General features: G+C 42.1%; 1 protein-coding gene across 10 annotated transcripts in view; it reads right to left on the bottom strand.

The window, feature by feature from the left end:
• celf6 (CUGBP Elav-like family member 6) overlaps positions 1-22,201 on the bottom strand; it is a 137,690-nt gene that overhangs the window by 15,165 nt on the left and 100,324 nt on the right. For 2 of the 10 annotated variants that reach the window (XR_008601346.1, XM_023268849.3), the window contains exons 4-10: positions 17,924-18,052; positions 13,925-14,004; positions 4,624-4,797; positions 3,537-3,684; positions 2,046-2,195; positions 1,168-1,230; positions 503-583 (exon numbers count right to left, since the gene is read on the bottom strand). Coding sequence is in view for 1 of the 10 variants with exons in the window: in XM_023268849.3 (XP_023124617.1) it covers positions 503-583; positions 1,168-1,230; positions 2,046-2,195; positions 3,537-3,684; positions 4,624-4,797; positions 13,925-14,004; positions 17,924-18,052 (825 nt within the window). In the remaining 9 variants the exon portion in view is untranslated. The remainder of the gene's footprint in view (positions 1-502; positions 584-1,167; positions 1,231-2,045; positions 2,196-3,536; positions 3,685-4,623; positions 4,798-13,924; positions 14,005-17,923; positions 18,053-22,201) is intronic. The other 8 variants (XR_008601355.1, XR_008601356.1, XR_008601353.1 and 5 more) reach the window with 8 other exon arrangements.

Genomic DNA, 22,201 nt, shown 5'->3' with positions numbered 1-22,201 from the left:
AGGCAATGTTGGAAACACTCAATTTCAAGTCCATATACTGAATATTCATGCCACTCTATGCTGTCTCATACAATCATATAGATGAATAATTGAGACTGACGAATGGCGTCAAAAAGAGTGATTTACCATCACAGTATATCCTATGCTTTATTACATCTGATGCTGTGGCATAAGAACGAACACTACACTAGGAATGGTAATAAATGATTATGCATGCAGCTAATTAATCTGATGAATATTTATAACCACTTAAACACATTGTAATGGACTGATTAAGCAGTCCAACGCTGCGAGTTTGAATTAGTGCAGTTTTTGAATAATGACAGAGTAACTTTCCATCTCACTGCTAATGTTCTTCTCTTTAAATGGGGAGCCTTTTTCTCACATTTTCCCCAGCCAGCTTTTTCCCTCCCTCGCTAATTCAAAGCAGCGCAGCTACATTAGAATGGAACATGGCAATTATCACCTTTTATCTTGGGTGGGCGCGCTTGCTCGCTCTTACCTTCCCTCTGTTGCTGGGGAATGATGGTTGGTTGCTGGGGGAACGCTTGGCTGATTGGCGCATAGGCGGCAGGGTAGGCTGCTGTTGCAAAGGGAGAACCAGAGTGGAATTTTTCACATCTCCATTTTCATATTTGACACAACAAAACTCAAAGCATTATTCCATTGTTCATTTGCGTCCTCTAGACATTGCATAAATAAATTGCATTATGACGGGGAGCCTGGGCTCATTTGGCTGGTAGATCACTACACAAAGAGAATGGCAAAAGGGGAGTGGAGTGCAGTTCAACTAAGCAGACACACAAAGAAAGAGAGGGAGACTAACACCATGTTAATGAGAGCTGATGTCAGGCACAAAGCAGTGGTTATGAGAGGTCTGTGTCATCTCTCATGTAGGAAGCTATGGCAGGTTCAAATCCTCAGCTCTCAGTGTGCGTTTGGAATTAAGTTTTTTTCTCTCTTTTTTTTTGTGAGGGTGTATAATCAAGCCAATCCTTTTGCAATCCTAATGTAAAGTAGCCTAATCCAGGAGGAAATTGGCTGGTCATCTGGCTATCTCTACCTGTCAGAGTGTCTACTGATGTGACAAACCGAAAGGGAGAGGGGAGAGGCAAAGGGACAGATGGAGGAAGTGAGAGAGTAGAGGAGGTAGGAGAGACGGATCACCTGCGTAGTGTTGGACGCCAGCATAAGCCTGTTGGAGAGGGTCGGTCACCGTTGGACTCTGTGCTGCAGAGAGACAAAAAGAGCCACAGAGAAAGGAAGGCGACAGAGACGAAAATGAAAGAGACAAAGAAAGGACGAACAGTGGTCAAGACAGACACAGAGACAAAGAGAGATGGAATGTTAAAGAGCAAGGCAGAAATTGGCTTAGCCGTAGAGAACCATCAGGGGGTAAGATCACACAGGGAGTGGGAGAAATTTGGGTTGTCATATCTTTCAGTTCTTCAAAATGCCTGTTCGCCCCAGATGTTTGCATCAAATATTAACAACATGCCAAACAAACCACTTTGTAGTTCATTACAATTGCAGCTGCCTTTGCATAATGCAGAGATGGGGAGTGAGTGTCTGTCAATTCTTCAGGAATCAGTCCCAGACAACATTAAGAAGCTGAGGACGGGCCGAGACACATCAAATTAACCATAATTGACTGATGGATGAACTGATGGATTCATCATGATACTGGGGCTGGCTTCTCAAAAATCTGCCAAAAGACTGCTGATTGACCCTCAAGCCTTAAACGCTTCAGTTCAAATCAGAAAAAGATGTCATGGGAGTGTGAAGTTAAAAAGACTCTTGTCAACATTTTAAACAGTATTATGTGATATAATTCAATTTGTCACTGCTGACATGTTGAACTTGCATTTTGGCAATTAGGTGATGTTCTTATTCAGATCAAGTACAGCTCTAGAATAATCAAACATTCATAGATCGCCGTCAGTGCAAGCAGCCAGGGTCAAAAGCAGGGTCAAAGCAACAGACTCCTGACAGTGGATGCTACAAATATATCTCATGTTTGCTTTCTGTAAACGGGATTGTCTCACCTGGGTAAGGATGAATACCATTGGTGTAGATGGGCTCAGATGTGGGCTGCCCGTTGCTTTGAGGCGGAAGGGCACTGAATCCGTTGACCCCAATAGGGGTGGCTATGCTGGGCACGGCTGTGGCAGAGATGCCCGGGGGTGTGCTGGTGCCTACAAATAGACATGGAGTCATTACGGAAACTGCAGGGCACAGGCTTCACATGCTCTACACTCCAAACTAGAGGTACAAGAGAAGTGTACTTTTGTACTGAAATGTACATTTTCTCACCTGCAGTGCTGTCTAACATGCACGTAATGGACACAAATGTGTACCTTTTGACCCACCATGAAGGCAGTTTAGCACAAATTGGTACCTATTCAGGCTGAACTAAAGGTTCAGTTACTAAAATCAGTCATAGTTACACACAAATTGAAGGTAATGCAGGAAAAGAAAGGACTTGTTCACTGCTGTAACACAAAATAATAAAGCAAGCATTTTGATTATGTAAATATTTCATTTTCTGCCCTTTGCCCTTGTTTAATGCCATATTTTTGTCACTTGGGGTACATAGCTGTGCTTTTGAAGGTACACAAAGTGGTGGTAAAAAAATTCACTTACAAGAAAAGGGACCATAATGTACAGTATATTGGATGTAGGGAGCTGTGCCTCTTTTTCTAACCACCTTCCCTCCTTGTGGTGATATTCCAAGTCTATCACCTTGTCAGTGCCCTTTTGTGCAGATGGAATTTTATTATTTTTCTTATCCAAGTGAAGGGCATTTAAGTCATGTAGGATTATGTTTGATAGGCATTACCTAGAATATGTAGGCCTTGTGGATTACAAATGCCAGGTACAGCATCAAGCCACTTTATTTAATACATTTGCAATGACCCTGCCTTTAGGCGGCCTGCCGACTTAGTGTCGAGCCATCAAAGCTCCTCATGACAAGGGCCAAAAAGATAGTTCAGACTGGGGTCCAGGATTATCTCACACAAATCTTTGCTCTTATATTGTATAAGCCAAGGACTCTGCATCCAAAGTCATCGGATTGGCTGTGTTCCCAGAAAACACACACTGTCACAGAGACACAGAGTGAGAGAGCGACAGACAGAGGGAACGAAGGAGAGATAATGTGAGAGAAGAGGAGAGAGAGCGACTATAATGTGGCTGCCAGTGAGTGTAAAGGAATGCTGTACATCTTCTCCCATCATGCCTCACTCAGTACAAGGCTCGGCTTCCTTTAATTCAGCACTGGCAGTGTCTGCTTCAACCTAGAAATCGCAGTCTACATCTTAAAAAATGTAACAAGGGCAGAAGCAGAAAGGCCTTGAATGAATATATTACTGCTGCTTCTATAATTCTTGCTAATGATGAAAATGTTCCAGGCCAGTCATGAGAAATGAAGAGAGACGTCCTGCATGAGTGTGTGTTTGCATGTGCCTGTGCTCTTGCACCTGTGCCAGTTAATGATGTGTGTGTGTGTGTGTGTGTGTGTGTGTGTGTGTGTATACCTGAGGACGGTGTCATGGGAGTAGCCACCAGGCCGTTGACATTGAAAGCTGCCATTTGCTGCATTTGCGCGGCAGCGATGGCTGCCATAGGGTTCAGGTAGGACCCTTGTGTTGCTGCCATCAGGGCTGCTTGCTGTTGCATCATCTGCTGTAGGATTAAAGAGCAGTGGGGAGAGAGGCGAAAGGCGGGAGGGATGGAGGGAAGGACAGAAAAGGAAAGGAGGGTGAAATAGCCGCAGGATCAGAGCATGTTTACTCTCACATCTCTGTTTGCTTGGCCCATGCCTTGTTCTTGAGCAGAGTGGTCCGTGTTGCCCTGCAGCTTCGCTTCCCAGCTACAGTGAGACCACTCTGGCCTTGTGCTCATTATAGTGACACAAGATAAAGGCTATGCGATGAGATGAGTTCAGGAAGCTGGAGTCTACGTATATCTCTATGCACTATATATGTATATGTAGGAGAGCAAAAAGGGGGGCCACAGTGGCAGAGTTAGAGCAGAGATTGTGTGTGAGTGGGCGATTCTCACCTGTCAGGGTGAGTTGTTAGCTACTGTGTGAGTGTAAAATCTCACAGACTCCTAATTCAGGCTGTGACTTTCATGTGTGAATATGAAATGGAGGTGGGGTGGGCTGACAGAGACAGGGGTAGGGGGTGAACGGGTGTGGGTTCTTGGTAATAACGTGCACCTCTGTTTGAGTAAAAAGAAATATGTGTGAGTAGATGAAATTTTAAAGAGGCAAGCTTGGGTTGGCAGTTTAAATTCACAGACCAAGTCAGGAGATGTGAAATGGAAAGTGAACATGAAGTGGATGCTTGCAACTGTGTGCAAGTAAGACAGCGTTGTGCTGAGCATACATGATAAGCAGCTTCCCTGGACAAATGAAGGGATAAAACGACACAATATTTAAAAAAAAGCAGCGCAGAATTTTTTTTGTTAAGCCTCTGTAATTGTGGATTCCTAACAGCCATTTAATGGTGTGAATCACTTAAGGAGCTGTTCGCCGGGAGTGTCACATGCCTAGTGGGAGAGAGAGTGAGTTCAAGCCTCAAATCACAACAGTTTTTGTTTTCTTTTTTTAAAGCTCACCGTCTCCTCCCCCGCCGGGCTGAGACTTACAGCATGAGAGTAGGCGCCATAGGCCCCAAACTGGATGGTCATGGGACTGAAGATGCCGAGCTGCCCTGCCATCTGGTGCATCCTGCGCAGGGTTCTCTCCTTATCAGTGTCTGCAAATTTGACCACCAGGCTGGACGAGGCACCCTAATTGACACATATATTCACAAGGTTAGCAAAATATGCCACTTAACTTACATATTCAGACTTGGTTTTGTAGACAAGTAGGTCCAGGCTTTCTGTTTTTATTTTAAATGTGCGTCTTGTTTAGTGGTCAGCTTTAACAAAGTTGGGTAACCAATAAGGCAGCTACCACAGTTACTGTCAGTCTGGAGTGTTTTGCAGGTTGTACTTGTCACTTCAGCTGGTCAACTAGTTAACTAGTGAAATAGTGTCTGTTTGCCAAAATTGCCTTTACATCATTAGACTGTATAAGTAACTATCCCTTGGAAAAGCTGAGAGACAGCAGCAGTTGCACATGTTCTGTAACTGCAGCACTTTAGGAAGCTCATGTGCATTTCTTAAAACTAATTGCTGCTCTAGTTGACACACTTTACCTGGAAGTGTGCAAATGCATGAACATATTGAACACTATCAATCTGACCATAAGCTAAATATAAGCCAGTTAGAAACAAGGTTGCCAAATGCATGCATTGCATTTGCATGTTATATTATGTGGCTCAAAATAGCTTCTCGCAGTGTGTGTGTGTGTGTGTGTGTGCGTGCGTGCGTGTGCACGCATGTGTGTGTCCCATGAGAAATGATCTACAACAAACTAAAGGCCATGTAAGGAGAAAAAAGGTGGATCTCTGTCAGTGCCACAACCTTCTTTTTACTAAAGCCTTGAATGTGGACTCTCTGACTTCAGTGCAAAAGAGAAACGGTGGTAATAGTGCACTATTCCGACTATTACCTTTAAATCGAGGAGGTCAGTGGAATTAAATATGCACCTGTCATGACTGCAGTCATTTAGCTGTCGGTGTTAAATAGAAGAGAATTGTGAGTGATATTTGCTTTTGTGAACTTTCCAACTCCACCGTATACACTGGAAGTGAACTGTGATCTTAACCAGATCCCACAGGAGTCCCAGTCCCCCCACTGGTGAAGCTCCACTGAATACAGTACTGGGTAATTAGGTCTGACAAAAGCCTTCGGCATGTGGAGGGCGAAGTATTGACTAATGGCTCTTCCTTATGGCAGATATAGTTCCGTATTGATGTCTGTGCTCCTGAGTTTGCATCCAATTAAATCATTTGAGAGACAGAGACCAGAGTCAGTTCCTCATGTGACATCCAGGCAAGGAGAGAGAGGGAAGGGGGAGTGTCTGTATGTGAGTGAGAGACAGAGGGAGAGATACAGGAAGAGAGAGAGAGAGCGAGAGAGGGAGGATGAGGAGGCTGCCAGGCAGAGAAAGCAGCTACAGACACTGTCAAAAGGACCAGGCTCCGATTTAATTACAGGCAGTGCATGCTGGGAAAGAGCACGGAGCACCACCAGGACAGAAGGACAGAGACAGCCAGGGGGCAGTCAGGATATGATTAGTAAGATCATAAAAGCAAAGACACAGGGAGAAAAGGACTCCATAATCACAACTTGGATTCATCTTTCACAAAATGTCTCATCCTGACAGGGTCAGTACAAATTTCGGCTTTGATTTAGATTTCCATATTTTCTGGGGGTGTGGAAATCAGAAGTGTGAGAGAATTGCAGGGGACACGTTAACAGAGGAACATGATGCAGACCAGTGAGAGTGACGCTGCATACACCCGTTTCTTCCATATGAATGCATGTGATTCTCTTTATAAGAAATTTAAGACAACAAAATGGGGTTAAACTGCTCTACAGGTCCAAATTTTAGTCTGTGGCTGCCACTTACAGAAGGCATGTTAGGAGAGCAGAGCTATCCAAACAGAAAATCATAAAAACAAACAAATGTGTGCTCTGTGAAGCTAAATGTTGCAATTGCATATTTAGAGAGTCTGTATTCAGTCACTGAACAAACACAGTCTCAGTCTTACTGTAGTTCAGCCTTACTTCAAGTTATTTCACAGTAATTCAGACAAAAAGTGTGTCCTATTTTTGTAATCGCTTCATGAAATTTTAAACAGGAACAGCTAAGTGATAGTAGCATGGAGAGGGCAGTTTGCCAGGGTGGTCTCGTGCTTTGTGCTTTGGTGAGTCATAGCTGCTGAAACAAACATTGCATAATACATACATATTTATCCTGCCTACATGCAACGTTGATTATTGATTCTGACCGGTTCCCTAAAATCTGTCACTATTATTAAAGCTTCATCCTCCCCTAAGCAGCACTTTCTCACCAATCTGAATCTATAACTTTCTGTATGAAAAAAGAAGTATGTGTGTTCTAAATGCAAAAATATAAACAAGTTTTTGTTTAGAAATGTTTTGCGAGTTTTTCACTCATGTAGAAAGTGTCTTATGAACATTCTATAAACACAGCCGAGAGAATGTTTTGGCTGTAGATAACTGTGAGAAAGACGCTGGAATGAAGGAAGGCATCAGCATGGACCCCAGGGACAGTGTGTCTCAGATGGGATCCTATCAGAGCCAGCCAGCACCCCACCTCAGGCCAGAGGAGACCCATCTGGTGTTTCTCCCTCGATGCCATTTCAATTAGTTAAATCAATACTCCGACATGGCAGCGTTAACGGCACAGTTTTTCCCTTTCTAATTTCATTTCATTCCACCTCCTGACCTTTTTCCGTTCTTACTCAACTTTGTGGGCCAGTTGAAGGGACGGGGCTGTTGGATTTAATGAGGCTGGCACTGAGCAAACATCCTCCTCCAGCGTTGTTGCTCAAGTCTGCCCACAGCACAGGGGCTTGGCATTTAGATTACATTCATTTTCTGCTTTGTGTATCTGTGTATTCTTATATTCATTTAATACCTCATGAAGAATGCATTGTGGGCATCGGGACCGTGAAAGCCTCGGGCTGCCTGCACTCACTGCACCGTGACTCAAGATGAGGCGAGACTGGCCTGGTCTCGCTTCTCCCGGCAGAGTGCTCTGCTGTAGACGACAGCATGGGAGGAGACCTTCTCTACAATATGTACACTCAATGGTCTTGGCAGCAGCACTAAAGCACTACAACAGCCTCTGCAGGTATTGTCAGTACTGCCACTCATGTCAGAGCCAAGCAGTTTTGACTTTCATAGCATGAAACCCAAAATATCCCCTTAAAAAGTTTTTTAAAAATCCCTTATCCTCGCCTCTTAACAGGATTCAAGGCCTAATCTGAAAAGCAGATTTCAGTGTGATCTCTCACACGGATCAAGAGTTTCTATCCGCAAAAAGAAAGAGTAGTATGTGGCCAGGTAATGAAGGAACAGGTGGTGACAAACAACAAGCACTGGATGCAAAGTAGTTACTCCTCACTGGTTGCAGAAAATCACAAGCTGACAAACAAACAGAATAATAACCTCCACCAGCATGACTCCTATACCTGGAGAGAAAATGAATTTGCCGAATTTGATAAGGGCCAACAGGGAGCCTTCACTTTTGACAGGTACAACTAAGGAATTTGTCACAGGTTCAAAAACTAATCTAATTTCTTGAACAACACACTTGACTTGTGAAAATCTCCCATATTGGATTTTGTATAGGCCGCGAAATGTGTAGATGGGAAAATACACAACGGTAATTGAGGGATTAGAACTCAACTACACCAGTGAAATGGCATTACGCTTTTATCTCTGCATTACTGTGATACAAAGACTCTGGTGTTAAGTGTCTACCAACAGGTAAACAGACAGTCATCTTCCATCCTCTACAGAGGCTTACAATAATACAATATATCAACATGCTCAGTGAGGGGAAGGCTGTCATTTCTGAAAGCATTCTAATGATCAGCCACTAAATTACTAAGAACCTTCTTACTTTAAATTGACAAATAAAATTTTCACACTTGTCTGCTCAGCTTTCTACAGACTTAAAATACCAAAATTATCAATTGAGAATCTGTAGAAAAAAAAATTAATTGAATACAAAGGAACAAGTTTGTTTAGTAATTGGATGAACCCCCTATGGGCCACATATTGAACTCTCTGAACCCTGCTGCATCTCTGTGAGCCTCACGGGAAGACTGTTTCTCATTAGCAGCGGATGATGCTGTCTTGGTCTGGCCTTGATTTTTACCACATATGGCTGCCTCTGCTGAGCGCACTGCATCAAGCCAAGGGACACACCAGAATACTGTCATTCATAGTAGTATTTTCACTTGAATTTTACCTTAAATTTTGTCCATCAACAGCCTCCACCACGATATATAAGGAGCACAAAGGCAAAACCCCAGGTTGCATGCCAGGTACGTGGCTGCAGAGGTCCTGCAGTCTAGTTTCATTTGGTATGTAATGAACTGTGTTTTGCAATGACAGTGTTCTCTGGCTTGGCCTTATCTCTCATTAATCCAGAACTATAATATCACACACATGCAGTCTTGTTGCTGCCAACACCAGCAAGCTCCACAGGTCCTGTCAGCCACGCTGTGACACCAAACATGACAATGTCTGCAATTTGCTGGGTGTCGTCTGCCTGCCCCTGGCTTTGCCATTTGAAGTTTTGCCACCTGTGCTCTGCAGCCTTATACTAATTCAACAGCTGAACCAGTGACCTGTTATGTGCTCAATCACCTTTTAAGTTAATTTTGGAAGCACCTGCAATCTGCAATAAACATCAATTAAAGCTATGACCCGATCTATCAGCACATGCCCTTCGGTGACATCACTTGCCCTTAAGCTTCATTAAAGCCTCTCATTTTGGGCCAGCGTATTTTGGTGCAGGTATTATTTATGGCATGTGCATGTGTGCCAGATAACACAGATGCTGTAGCGAGAACATTAAGAGGGAAAGCGAGGCAGAGTGAGAGACAACTCTTTGTTCAAGGTTCATCCAGACCTCACAGCTGGTAGCAGGCAGTGAGCAGAGCAGCCCACTCTCCGAATCCTGCCTCCTGTTAGTCTGTTGTTGACGACATGTGGCAGTGATATTATCCAAATTAACTGCATCCCCCACCGGTACCAAAGCCTTAGTTGGATACTAATGGCCACCTTGCCTATTAATCTGAGAGGAAGTTGGATTTGGGGAAAGGAGGATAACAGGTGCAGGGATAGAGGGAGAGAGATATGGATAATATAGATTATTAATGAACTCTGGGATGTCTCTTGATCCGCCCCAGGTTTGTTTGGGGCTCCATATGTTGCCTTGGACAGTTCATCTGCAGCAGACCTAAAGGTGGCTCAGTGGCCCGACCTAATGCAACTGTCCCTGTGCTATACAGCAAGTCAACATACATATAGTGAGCACAAGTAGTCAGCGTGAGTCAAACGTCCTGCACAAGAAAGCAGAAAAATATCCTCACAGGAATCAATTATGTGGATGTAAACATATTCTATTGATTGAGTCAACAAGATATTTGGAGGAGAAGATAAATATCCTGATTCTAATCAAATTTCAGTAAGAGGGCTGTCATAATTGTGCATGATCAGTGTGCAGCATGATTATTCCTTGGCTCACAGCCCACTGCTTATTAGATTTTGACCCTTGTGGTTTACATGCCAAAAAGTTTTGGTGTCTGCTGCACACAACAACCACACACAAAGTTAAACTGACTATACCACTTATTTCCTTCCCTCGCTACTTCAATGTAATGCAAAATGAGGCGGCATCAAAAAGATGTGTAAATTACATCTGGCTTCCAGGACACTATCTGGCTGCCAGGAAGCATCCGTAAATATTTATTGCGGAACATCAGTGAAGTGTGTGAAGGTGTGGATGACTGCCAGAAAGAGTGTGTGCGCTCGTGTGTATGTCCAGCTGTGTAGTACTCCACACACACCCAGAACTGGCTGGGAGATGCTTCGTAATTCATCATTTCTTTTACTTAAGTGTTTTTAGTGGCCTTGTTGAAGCCCCAACAGAAGCGTATCCAATTCATAATGAACTGCTATTTGACAAGAGTTCCAGATTTGGTGGCCTCATTCTTCAACTAAACAAATCAACACCAGCTAAAGCTATTTCATGCATCTCCTAACTGTACTGTACATCAGACTGGACCAACACACCATTCCCTACTTTCCACAATTCCTTGTTTACTTACAGCTAATTTATATTCCACACCATGTCACACTGAAAACACATTTAATCCTTGCATAATTCTCTAGCATTGCAAGTGAAGTATTGTCAGTGTGATTCTGTGAGATGGTCAATATGTGTGTGCAATAAAACCATGAGATCAAACCCGTGTTTACTCCACACACGTGCCTGGCCTATGTCTGTGAAATAAATGAAGTGACTCTTAAGCAATTTACAGTTGGGCCGAGCTGCAATATAACTAGTATTGACAGCATAACATTAGTCTGCAACATATCGAGATAAATACCCCCAGTCTTCGATAGATGATACCCAGGCTTTGATGAATGAATGCAGAAAAGCCAAATGTTAATGGGGGGCTGATGAACTGCAAGTGTCCCACACTGTTATAAAGGACTTAATGCTGAAATATCAGGAAAGCAGTTAAGGAAGCAAAAGCGGCTTATTAATCTGACCTCATTTTGAAGATCCATCCTAACTCTAGGGTGCTTTTCAATATTATTGACTTACTTGTTAACCTCCCTTCTAGTCCCTGTAATGAAGCTTCCCTTGATAAGTGTTTTTGAGTGTTTTAAATGTTTAATATTCTTTAACAAAAAGTAGCCCCCGTCAGGGGCAAACCTGTCACTGTTAATAATTTGGCTGTGATGAGCTGTTTTCATGACATTTCTCCCATGGCGCTAAAAAAGGCTGTGACTTGTGTTCATCTCTTTACCTGTCCCTGTCCATATTACAATCTATTCATCAGACTGTGCGTCTATTATCTATTGTACTCTGGTCAGTAGTTTCATTTATTGTAAGAGCACACAGTTGGTTGTTGAAAATAGTTTTTAATCCTTCCCGAGAAAACGTTCACAGCAGTGTCCCCTTTGTCATCAGTAGAAATGCAATTTTTCAATCCATTTAATTTTTTAATAATTTTTTTACATGACCAACATGGCTGATTCTACTTTGCTGTATCAAAAGCGAACAAGTGCATTTCCCATTTATGCTGATGACACACATTTATATCTTAATGTGAGATACCATACCTATATAGTCATTTGCACAACAGATGGACAGGTAGCATAAGTACCGGATATACTGCCTAAACAGAATATAAAATGTGAAGAAATTGATTTCTACTACACTTCTCGTTTGGACACACCTTTTCATTCAGTGGTTTTTGTTTGATTATTTTATACATTGTAGATCAATACTGAAGACATCGAAGCTATAAAAGAATACATATGGAATTATGTTATAAACAAAAAAGTGTTAGTCTTCAGTATTAATCGACAATGTAGAAAATAATACAAATAAATAAAAAGCATTGAATGAGAGGGTGTGTCCAAACTTTTGACTGGTAGTGTTTTTGCTGATAACAGCAAATTTTAAATAAACCTTACTTCATACCTCTCCTAAATTGAACACACTTCAAAATGTCAATGGCTCACTGTCTCAAAAGGTAAATAAAATAATAGAAATCCACCAATTTTACAGTAATTATTCTTAAAAGCTGTTCAAACTAATCACCTGAACTATTCAGATATTGGACTATTTACCTGTTCAAGGAAAAATATCCTCTGATAATTAGAAAATGAAAATATGCATTCATGTTTTGATTTGTTCTTATTTCTAAATAGCTCAAAATGTTCTGTTTCTCTATTCTCCCACTTGTGGAAAAAAATCATCCTTTTCAGCTCACTGGCTGGTTGTTGTCATACATTTTAGTCTGTATCATCAAAGCTGCATCAGGATGTCTTATAGCAGCTTCCACTGGCTTTTTCACAGTCAACATAATTTCAGTGGACAGCTAGAACGAGAACGACCTGTATAGAAACCTACACACTTTAAAACATGACAAAATTACTTAACGTTAATCTTATGCCCATGTACAATTGCTGCAGTGTTACATGTCACCTTACTTTTATATTTAGCGCATTTCCTACATTACCTTGTTGCAGACTTTTTTGACTGAAATGTCAGTGAATTTTGCTTAGTCAACATATAGTGAGAAAGATGAATCCAGAATATTGGTCTGTTCCACTAGACATGTCAGTAGGACAACTTTTTAAATGTTAGCTGTAATAAAGTGTTTGTTTCTTCATCTTTCTCTCCTTGAAGTATTAACAAATGGAATTTTAATGTTAAATGCATCCAGTTGCATACAATTTGAAGGAATAATTGGAATAAATTATAAGACTAGCTGATACAAATAATAATTTGCTGCATCCATGTACACACATAAAGCATACAATGCTTTATGTGCTCTTTATCTTTATATTCACCACATAGTGAGCAACAAATGAAATGCACCTCAGAACAAACTCATACCTCCAGTATCATTGTATATAATGCCTGTACTATAAATGCACAGTTCCTCATTTTTCAATTTCCACCTTTCAACCTGTACCTTTCCTTCAATTTCAACTTTTATAAATAACATATTAGCATATGCAGTACAATGTCTACTGAGGACACGTTCAAGGATTCATGTGCAGTGCACAGTAATCATATCTTTATAAGACTGTGAATGTAAACACTCTCTATCTGTCTGCTGAAAAAGTAGTTTGAATAGCAGGAGAAGGAAATGGATATTGAGTGAAAAGATAGAGATACAGAGTATGCAGCTGTGCACTTTAAGGTAGCGGATGCTGACTGTGAGAATCGTTTGTGTGCGATAGTGCATAGCGAGAATGTATGTGAGTCTGGGCTGTGGATTTGGTTTAAAAAGAGTCACTGGTGACCATACAGAGATATATGTATGTATTCTGGTTTATATTTTTGTCCTGAATATATGAGATTGTTTTCTAAGACATAAAAAAGACAAAGATACTCAGTACTGAATTTCAAAAAGAGGCATGCAACCTTCAATGGGAGCATACGTGGGGGGAAAAAAACTTTAAAGGAAGACCTGGTCAGTGTCTGTCTCTAACAGTGCAGAAAGAGTCAGAAAGTCCACCAGACTTGTTGTAAACTTTAGAGTAGTCTTCTTTAAACCTTTATAAAACAAAGTCCACAGGAAAACAACTGGCATTATAGACAACCAAGTGGCATCACATCCTTTGGAAAACTCTCTAAAAATGGCCACATCAAGTGTGAAAACAGTTGTTTGCAAGTGCATTAAATAAACACCAGCTGTATTTTTATGAAAGCACTTGTTATAAGTGTGTTACTTACAGGCATAGTCTGTCCACCATGCAAGCTGTTGATGGCGGCCTGCGCTTCTGCGTGGCTGGAGAACTTGACAAAGGCACAGCCTGTATACACAGAAAGAGAGAAAAACAGAGCAAGATGGCATTGAATGTCGGGATGAAAAAAAAATATTCAATATCATTGTTTTCATGTTATCTTCTTTGTAAATATATTCTGCCATTTGTGTGTTGAGTGCATAACTCTGAATAAATCAGTTTAATTGTTGTGGAGGCATTTGCTGCTTGGAACATCCTGTCCCTTGCCCATTTCTAATTTGACCCACCCCACTATCACTATCCTGACTTGTTTGTGATTATTAATCTGTTTAATATTTACACATTGTGATTTGTGTGCAGTCACTCATAAAAGAGATTATGATGACAAAGGCATAGTATTATAATCTCCCTATCTAACCGAATCTTTGCGCGCATATAATTTCAGATGGGGGGCTTTGCTCAAGGGGCATTCAAATCATCTTAAATCTGTTGTGTAGTTAATGCGCAATAGGAAAAGTCAACATGAAAAGTTGGCCAGAAGACAAGGGAACAGGCGTTGGTAGCATTATTCTGGAGACTCATTGCATTACCAATTCAAATGATGTTAACAACAAAAAAATGAAGTTGTTAATAATGCATAATATAAGTTTTAGAAGTGTACATATCATGACCACAGGATGAAACAGTGTTTCAGTGTGTAGGTAAGGACAGACATTAAACTAACGTAACATAAAGAGAAAGCTACTGACCTGAAGTACAGTGGAACTGAAATGTGGTAATTTTTCCAAAAGCCATTAAATTAAAAAAGAGCTATTTCTCTAAGCTTTATGGTCGTCATAGACTGCAGAGGGTATTCTGTTATGTCCTATTCTTATCCTTGCCTTCAGGTAGCTCATGTGTTAAGTCAAGAGATACCTAATTAACAAACCCGTGAATTAATTCTGCCCACTTTCCATTAATCGAATAGCACTGGTGTCTTAGAACCAGACAGGCTTTTCCTGGGTTCAGTCCCTAGTTTCCTGTGAACTGCTGATACCTATTTGAAAAGGTTACACATATTGAAACACTCACTCTGTTCTACATTACCAAAGGAGTTGTGATGATTCATTCAATCTACAAACACTGATAGGTAGGCTCAGGAGATATTCTGTGTCTGGCAGCAACCCATTCATTTCTACATCTCAGGAGTCAGATTTGCTTTCCCAACAAACAAATTAATAATTTTCTGACAAAATCAAAAAGGTTGAACTGAGACACATGGAGTATGTGTGCAATCAATGGGGGGCAATTTCCACCTTTACCTGAGGCTTTGCTTCCACATTCAAGTCACATTATAAATGTCGAGCATTTGAAACTGTTGTGTGCGGAAACGTGGTGAGTTGTAAAGGCCATGTGTTTTCTGTACTGTCAAATGTCCTCAAAGCTGCATAGATCTACAGAGGCAAACAGATAAGTCAAAGAAGCCTTTGATACTGTCACAGCACTCTAGCACCCTTTTACTTCACTTAAACGTCCCTCCGGGTAGAGGCAGGAAAGATCTTCATTTGTCCGACTGAAATGCATCGGCCTACTGTGTACCATTTGACTGCCACTCTACTTTTATAGGAACAAACACATTTAACCTTTGTAGCAGAAATAATAAGGGCTAGTTTGTTGTCACAATAGCCTTTTGATTTTGTAAGACAGCATAACTTTCTGCTGGTTCCCTAACAAGGCTATCGAATATTGTGCCAGGGTTCCAGTGACCTCAGCAGCTTGGTCCAAACAGAGCAGACACGCTAACTGCAGGGCTTGGCATACACCGTCAATGGCAAAATCATGTTGAACATACAATGTCCTCAAATTTCTCATCAGAAAACAGCGCTGTAGCCTTGCTTTTGCTGACCTAAAAAAAAGTTAAGGGACACAGAGCACAACATCTCAAAAGAATTGGAAATGCTACAGCCTCATAAATTATAGTGCACATTTGAGTTTTTGAATTTGATGGCTCAGAATGAGTTGGGGAAAAAGGAAAAAGAGAGATTGTATTGCTTTCAAGCGGGAGGATCTGCACTGCCTTTTGAATTCCCGGGGTAATAATATGTATGCATGAATTCCATCCCTCTGGATGGGTGACATTTATAACACAACTTAATTATAGACCTAAAAGCCATCTCTCTATTATTCCTGACAATTCGAAGCTCTATTCAACTCTGGCAGCAAGTGTTGCACTTTGAAAGTACTTTGAGGAGCAGCGCCATAGAGAGATGGATGTTAAACTTCTCGGCCTTTTTATTGGGTGAAGAGGGGTGCTGAAAAGCCTCTGAGTAGCATAAATTTACATCAACAGGGGACAAAGCCTCTACCATGGAACAGATAGCACTGTCAATTTCAAGGTCTGTCTCATTCAAATTACGGGAACCTCATCCCGAGCGAGGCGACTGGCAAAATAATTTGCCGTAACATCCCGTAATGATTGCGTGGGACTGTTGCACAGTGACTGATAGGACCAGATACCTATATATGAGACCTTTGTCTGGAGGTGGCATTCATTGTTAACATTACTCTACAGTTTTCCATTTCATAGCAGTGAAACTTTAAGAAAAGGGAATGATCAAGTCTGTGATAATAGAGACAAATACCAAAGCAGGAAACGTATGGCATGTGAAGAGAGAGAGAGAGAGAAAGAAAGAAAAAAGGGTTGAGGTGAGGGGCGCAGGAGGGTGAAAGAGAGTGAAAACGCGAATGAGGGGGAAAACTAGCTCCTGTCTGACACACCAGCACCGGCCTTATTTCATTTTATGTGCTGTCAATCAGCTTGAGGCATCTGAGCAGACAGGAAGACAGGGAGCCAGATAGGAAGGGAGAGAGAGCAAAAGAGGAAACAAGCTAGGGAAAAAGAAAGGTATTGGGCCAGTGGGGCGACGCAGAGCAATAGACCCGGGATTAACAGTGAGAGGAACAGATGTAGACACAGATAGGTGTGTGGTTCAGTATAGCCAGGCTTTCTCTTTGATATACTCAGAAGGCTTTGCAAGATTGCACATTATCAACCCCTCCCTTGCCTTTCCCACACATCCCTCTCACACATTCAGAAGCTTCATATAGAAGAATAAATCATAGTCAACAGAGAGAAGAGAAGGTAGAGGTTCAGAGCAATATCATTGGCGTTATCGCTCCAAATGTGGCTGTGAGACAGACCCATCACAGGATGATTGGGAGCCCCTTCGCACCCTCAGAACAATCCCACCTGCATCGCACATTTTACAGCAATCTTTAATTTGACCACGCTCTACTAACCAAATAGCACATAAGCCACAGACATGAATGCATAAGCTGTTCCTGAATGCAGGCAAATCTGCCACACAGTGAGTGACAGCAGCAAAACCCAGAGCCTGGCTGTTTTATTTACAGTAGGACATTATCGTCCAATGGTGTCTCTGGGGAGGGATGATGGGAATGTGGGAAACAAACATGATTACACCCCTCCGCTTTTCAGATAACAGGAAGAGGAGGAGGAGGAGGAGAGGGGTGAGCAGAAAGACGAGGTGTTGTATGATGTATTTGTTGAGTACAAGCCCAGGGTGAGAGGAGCTGCCGTGATGAAGAGACAACATAAGAAGAAGTTTGGGAAGGAAAGAAAAAAGGGAGAGAGCAGCGAGAACAAAAAAAAAAGTGTGTGTGGGGGGGGTAATACGAAAAGTAGTGAGAAAAAGAAAGTGGGAGGCAGGAAGTGTCGGAGCGCGATGACAATGAGGTATGAAAGAAATGCGAGTGCGACACATAAGAGGCAGTGAAAAAACACAGTAGCTGAAGGGGAGGATGAGTTATTCAGAAAAGCAGAGTGGATCACAGACAATGTCAATGAGTGTACCGCAGGTGAAGCATGGCTCTGAAAATGCAAAGAGCAGAAAGAGAAAGAGAAGCAACACACATATAGACACACAAAGGGATTAAGAGGGACAGACGGAGGGGGAGAAAAAGGAGTGGGAGGTGTGTGGGCTCTGACCCTTACTGGCCCCATCAGGCCCTCGCAGGACGGTGCACTCCTCGATCTGGCCGAAGGTCTCGAACAGCCGCCGGACATCGTCCTCGCTCTGCTGCTTGCCGAGCATCCCCACAAACAGCTTCCTGTCTTCTGGATAGGAATAGAGAGAGGGGGAGGAAGGGGGAGGAAGAGGGAGGAGGGCGGGTGGAAGAGAGGAGAGAACAGAGAAATGCTACAGCTGATGGCACCGTTCTGCAGAGCTGAGAGGAACTTGTGCAACTCAAACCCCCCTTTTATCAGCAGTCTGCTGTGTTGTAGCTGCTGCTGCTGCTGCTGCTGCTGCTGTTGTTGTTGTTGATCTTACTGTTGTGTGGTGTGCCACCCCGCCCCGGTATGAGGGAGATATATTCCTGTTTCCAGAGAGCTATTCAAGTCTGCCGCGGTGATGTTTGATACAGATGATGTTTGGCGCACTGTGAGTTTCAGGTAAAGGTAGAAAGAGAGGGAGAATATTTTGCTCAGGTAGACAAACTGTTAGATCGTCTGGTTGTTTAAGTCACCATGTTGAAAGGGAACATGGAACAAGAACATGTTATTACATTTTCTCATCACAAAAGCAGTAGGAATTATAATAACAAGCTCCATGTCGAGGGTGGGCAGTGAATAATATCTGTGGAAGTTTTAAAGGTCTTCCCACATTTGCAGCACAGTGATAACTTCGAGAAAAGTAGCCAAACTGAACAGTGTCTTAATCAGTGTGTACATTTTTCTCAATTAAGTTGACATTTTCTGATCTGCTCCACTTTCTGTTGGGTGCATAATGTACAATAAGTCATATGGAGACAAAGGTTAAGCCACATTTCTTCAGCGTGAATGATTGTGTTTGGGAACAAATACTCGACTCCCCAGAAGTAATGGATGACGCTTTTCAATATGAGGTTTTCTGTGGATAATTATGAGCCAAAGGTTTGCAGATTTTTCATTACTGCTGCAAATAAAAAACAGAATTAGCTACTCCTACATAATCCTCTATACATTGTTTATGGTAAAATATTTTTTCTGCATTATTTTCTCAGCCCTGTGATAGAAAATGGTGTTTATAATTCGCACTGTAAAACATTGTATCTATGAAAGCTACAAGGAGTAGTTCTCATGTCTCACAATGAAGGAAAGAGAAGACATTACAGTGGTTTATATTGTGATACATGAACTTAAACTAAAGATTTCTGTTGATTCTTGTGGTTTTATTTGCTAGTTTACTTTTTAGTGTTGTGAATAAGAGACTTTATTTTTATATTGCAGAAAAATATAGCTGTCTTCATAGTGGTCATTTAATGGTGACTAATTCTGTATGAAAAACAACAATAGACTTTAACTTACTGCTGCATATAATTCATTAAAAAATAACAGTTTTACATCCTGACTATCAAACTGACATCTTTTGTAAAGATTGTCCTTAAAGGTCTTGGGTTGGTGGTCAAATAAAAGGGTTAAAGGAAAGGTGTCAAAATGTTGGTTATATCTAGTGTGAATTTTTATCTTGTATGACATTGAGCTCCAACGTTTCCCAATGTTTTTACAAATACTCAACTGGAGTGAAATGTTGAAGGTTTCAGGTCTCCTGCTACCACTTGTACTCCATGTCCTAGTTGCTCCCTGAGCTCCAGAAGGGGGCACTCACACTCAGATGTATGGGCTCCATACCACTAAATTTTGGCCAGTCAGAAAGCTGGATTTTTCCAATTAATCTTCCTGGTGCCCTGGCATTAGACAGAGCATTCATCTTCTTTACATCTTTTACATTATGCATCTCCTATTCCGCTGTGTTGTGGAATGAAATGGCTACTAGCAAGAACCTATCGCCAGAACTGATGGAAAGTGGCAGGAAGAGGAAGAAGAGTTTATTGGAAATGACACTGTTGATCTTCAGTGTGAGTCATTTGACTGGTAGGGAGCGGGGAGGAACGTAGGGCGAGAGCATCACCTGGGCCTCGACAGATGTGACGCCTCCTGTACCTGCCAGGCCCCATTAGACGCAGCTGTTCTAAAAATAAAGCACCAGGGCTTCCTTTTTGCAGCGGGGAAATCGGATCCTGTTCCGTTCCTGTAAAGTTCAAATGAGACACGTGCATGCTACCCGCTTGGCCACACAAATGAGCACCTGCATAATCAATAAGGCCACGCTGCCTGGTCTCTTCTGCTGCTGTTGTAGCTGTGGTGTCAGTCCATGTTCCTGTAGTCACGCCTCACACAGCAGGATTCCTTAAACCCACCAGCTGAGCCTGATACTACTGCTCATTACTGCTCCTCCCCTGTCGAGGCTCCAGGGGTGGAAGTGAGCGAGAACCCCGAGGAGATCACCACAGCCATTTATATCGACTGGGATTTAGCAAAGACCGACAGGAGGACAGACGTCTAGCTGGATATCGAGCATCAGTGGAGCGCTGCGTAACTGTGAAGACATTCTTGAACAGGTGGTGGAGAGAAATAATCCTGACCCCTGTCTGCGGCACTAAAGGTGAAGTGATGCAACAGCCCGCCCAGACTGCATGTGACTTTGCCATGATGGTCCCCTCCATCTTTCAGGTTTTCACAGAGGTGTCACTGTTACAACTTAAATGGGCAGAGTGCAGTTTTACAGGCCTCCTGCAGTGTGTTAATGTTTTGGGACAAAAGTCTCATCTCGGTCCTGGCCCGAGGAGATCTAATGGCGGCTTTACAAGGCTAATTAACAAGCCATGAGCGAGGTAATGAACTTTCCAAATGTGCTGGCAAACGCAAAAATAAATTACACCCCGGTGAAGGCATTAAAGGAAGTGTGAGTGTACTTCTGAGCCTTCCTTTGGGAGAGCCACAGTGAGAAAATGAATTTGGAGCTGCTATCTTTTCATTGCCTGACCTAAGAGTGTCTCAGTCGGCCCACTGCATGCCCTGGCCAGTGTATAGATTGCTATTAATTAGTCCACTTTGCACCTGTCTCCAAAGCAGCTCTTATTGGATTTTGCAAGTTCCCACTTATCTCCTATGGCCACTCGCAGGCTTTAAACTGGCATTTTATGAATATGAATAAATATTCTGTAATGCACCCTCTGCACAAGGAGATGATTCCACAACTCTAAACGAGCCCAACAAGTTATCCATTAAAAGTGGGGAGTGGAAGGGGAAAAAAAGAACACTCTTCTCTAGTACAGTCATGCATTTGCATTAAGAGGGGTGAGGACCTTCCTATGGAACTGACTGAGGATACAGAAGTATGACAAAACTCGTTGAGCTGACTGTTTGACCTCTTTGTACTTATCTCTCATTGAGAGGGGCTCATCTCATCCTTGTAACAGAGCTGAGCCACACAGCTGGAGAACATTTGAGCTCTACAGCACTTTTCTGCTCTACTCTGAAGAGACCTTTGTAATCTGCTCTTTAAACACTGCCACTACTTTAAAATAATAATGTGTGTGCATGCGTGTATGTTAGTTGGGAAGCTGGCTACATTTTTCAGATTTTGTACCCTTTATCACCATGTATATCTGCAACATTTCTGCTGTGTGTAGATATAGCTGATTCAAAGATACGTAGACTATTTCACACATGCTTTCATACTGTGTGTCCATGGAGGCATTCATATTCTATACAAACAGTATACTGTATGTCTATGCCTGTGCTGATGTGAACACAAAATAGTGAGGTTTTGTCAGGCCTCAGCCAGTGCACATTCACTTCCTCTCACACACACTGTCATCCACACTCTCTTTTTTTTTTATTCCCCCCAGTGCTTCATCTCCTCACTGAAGGTGGGAGCAATTGTGTGGAAAATGGTTCCATGTCAGTTTCCAGCCATGTCCAAACTGAGGTGGCATGTGGACAGCCTCGTTTTATGAATGCAAATAAAAAAGGAGATCAAAAAAGTTATCAAAACACTACTGACATCTGACAATTGCTTGTCTCAGGAAGCCTTTTCATTTCAGTGCCCGGTATATTAAAAATTAATGGATTTTGCACAGACGCCATATGCTGTCAAGATTGATGCTTCTCTCTCTGGAATAAAGTGCTACTTGTGTTGTAGGCTGCAGTATATGCATATAGATTGTGCTTTTCTTTTTCTCTACTTTTCCTTTTGTCTCTCTATTGCTCCCTGCATATCTTCCTCTTTACCCTTTATTGTCATCCCTCACCCTTCTCTGTCTCTCCAGGCAAGGAATCAGTTGCTGTGAAGTCTACTTTTCAAAACTTTCTGCTTTTGTTTGCCAATAATGGGAATATTCTCTTTAAAGAAGTATTCTCCTGCTCCTGTGTCGTGGTAAA

Source organism: Amphiprion ocellaris, chromosome 1 (assembly GCF_022539595.1).
Source record: "Amphiprion ocellaris isolate individual 3 ecotype Okinawa chromosome 1, ASM2253959v1, whole genome shotgun sequence".
NCBI classification, from domain to species: domain Eukaryota; kingdom Metazoa; phylum Chordata; class Actinopteri; family Pomacentridae; genus Amphiprion; species Amphiprion ocellaris.
Note: the sequence above shows the minus strand (reverse complement) of the source record. Positions and strands in the feature narration are given on the sequence as shown.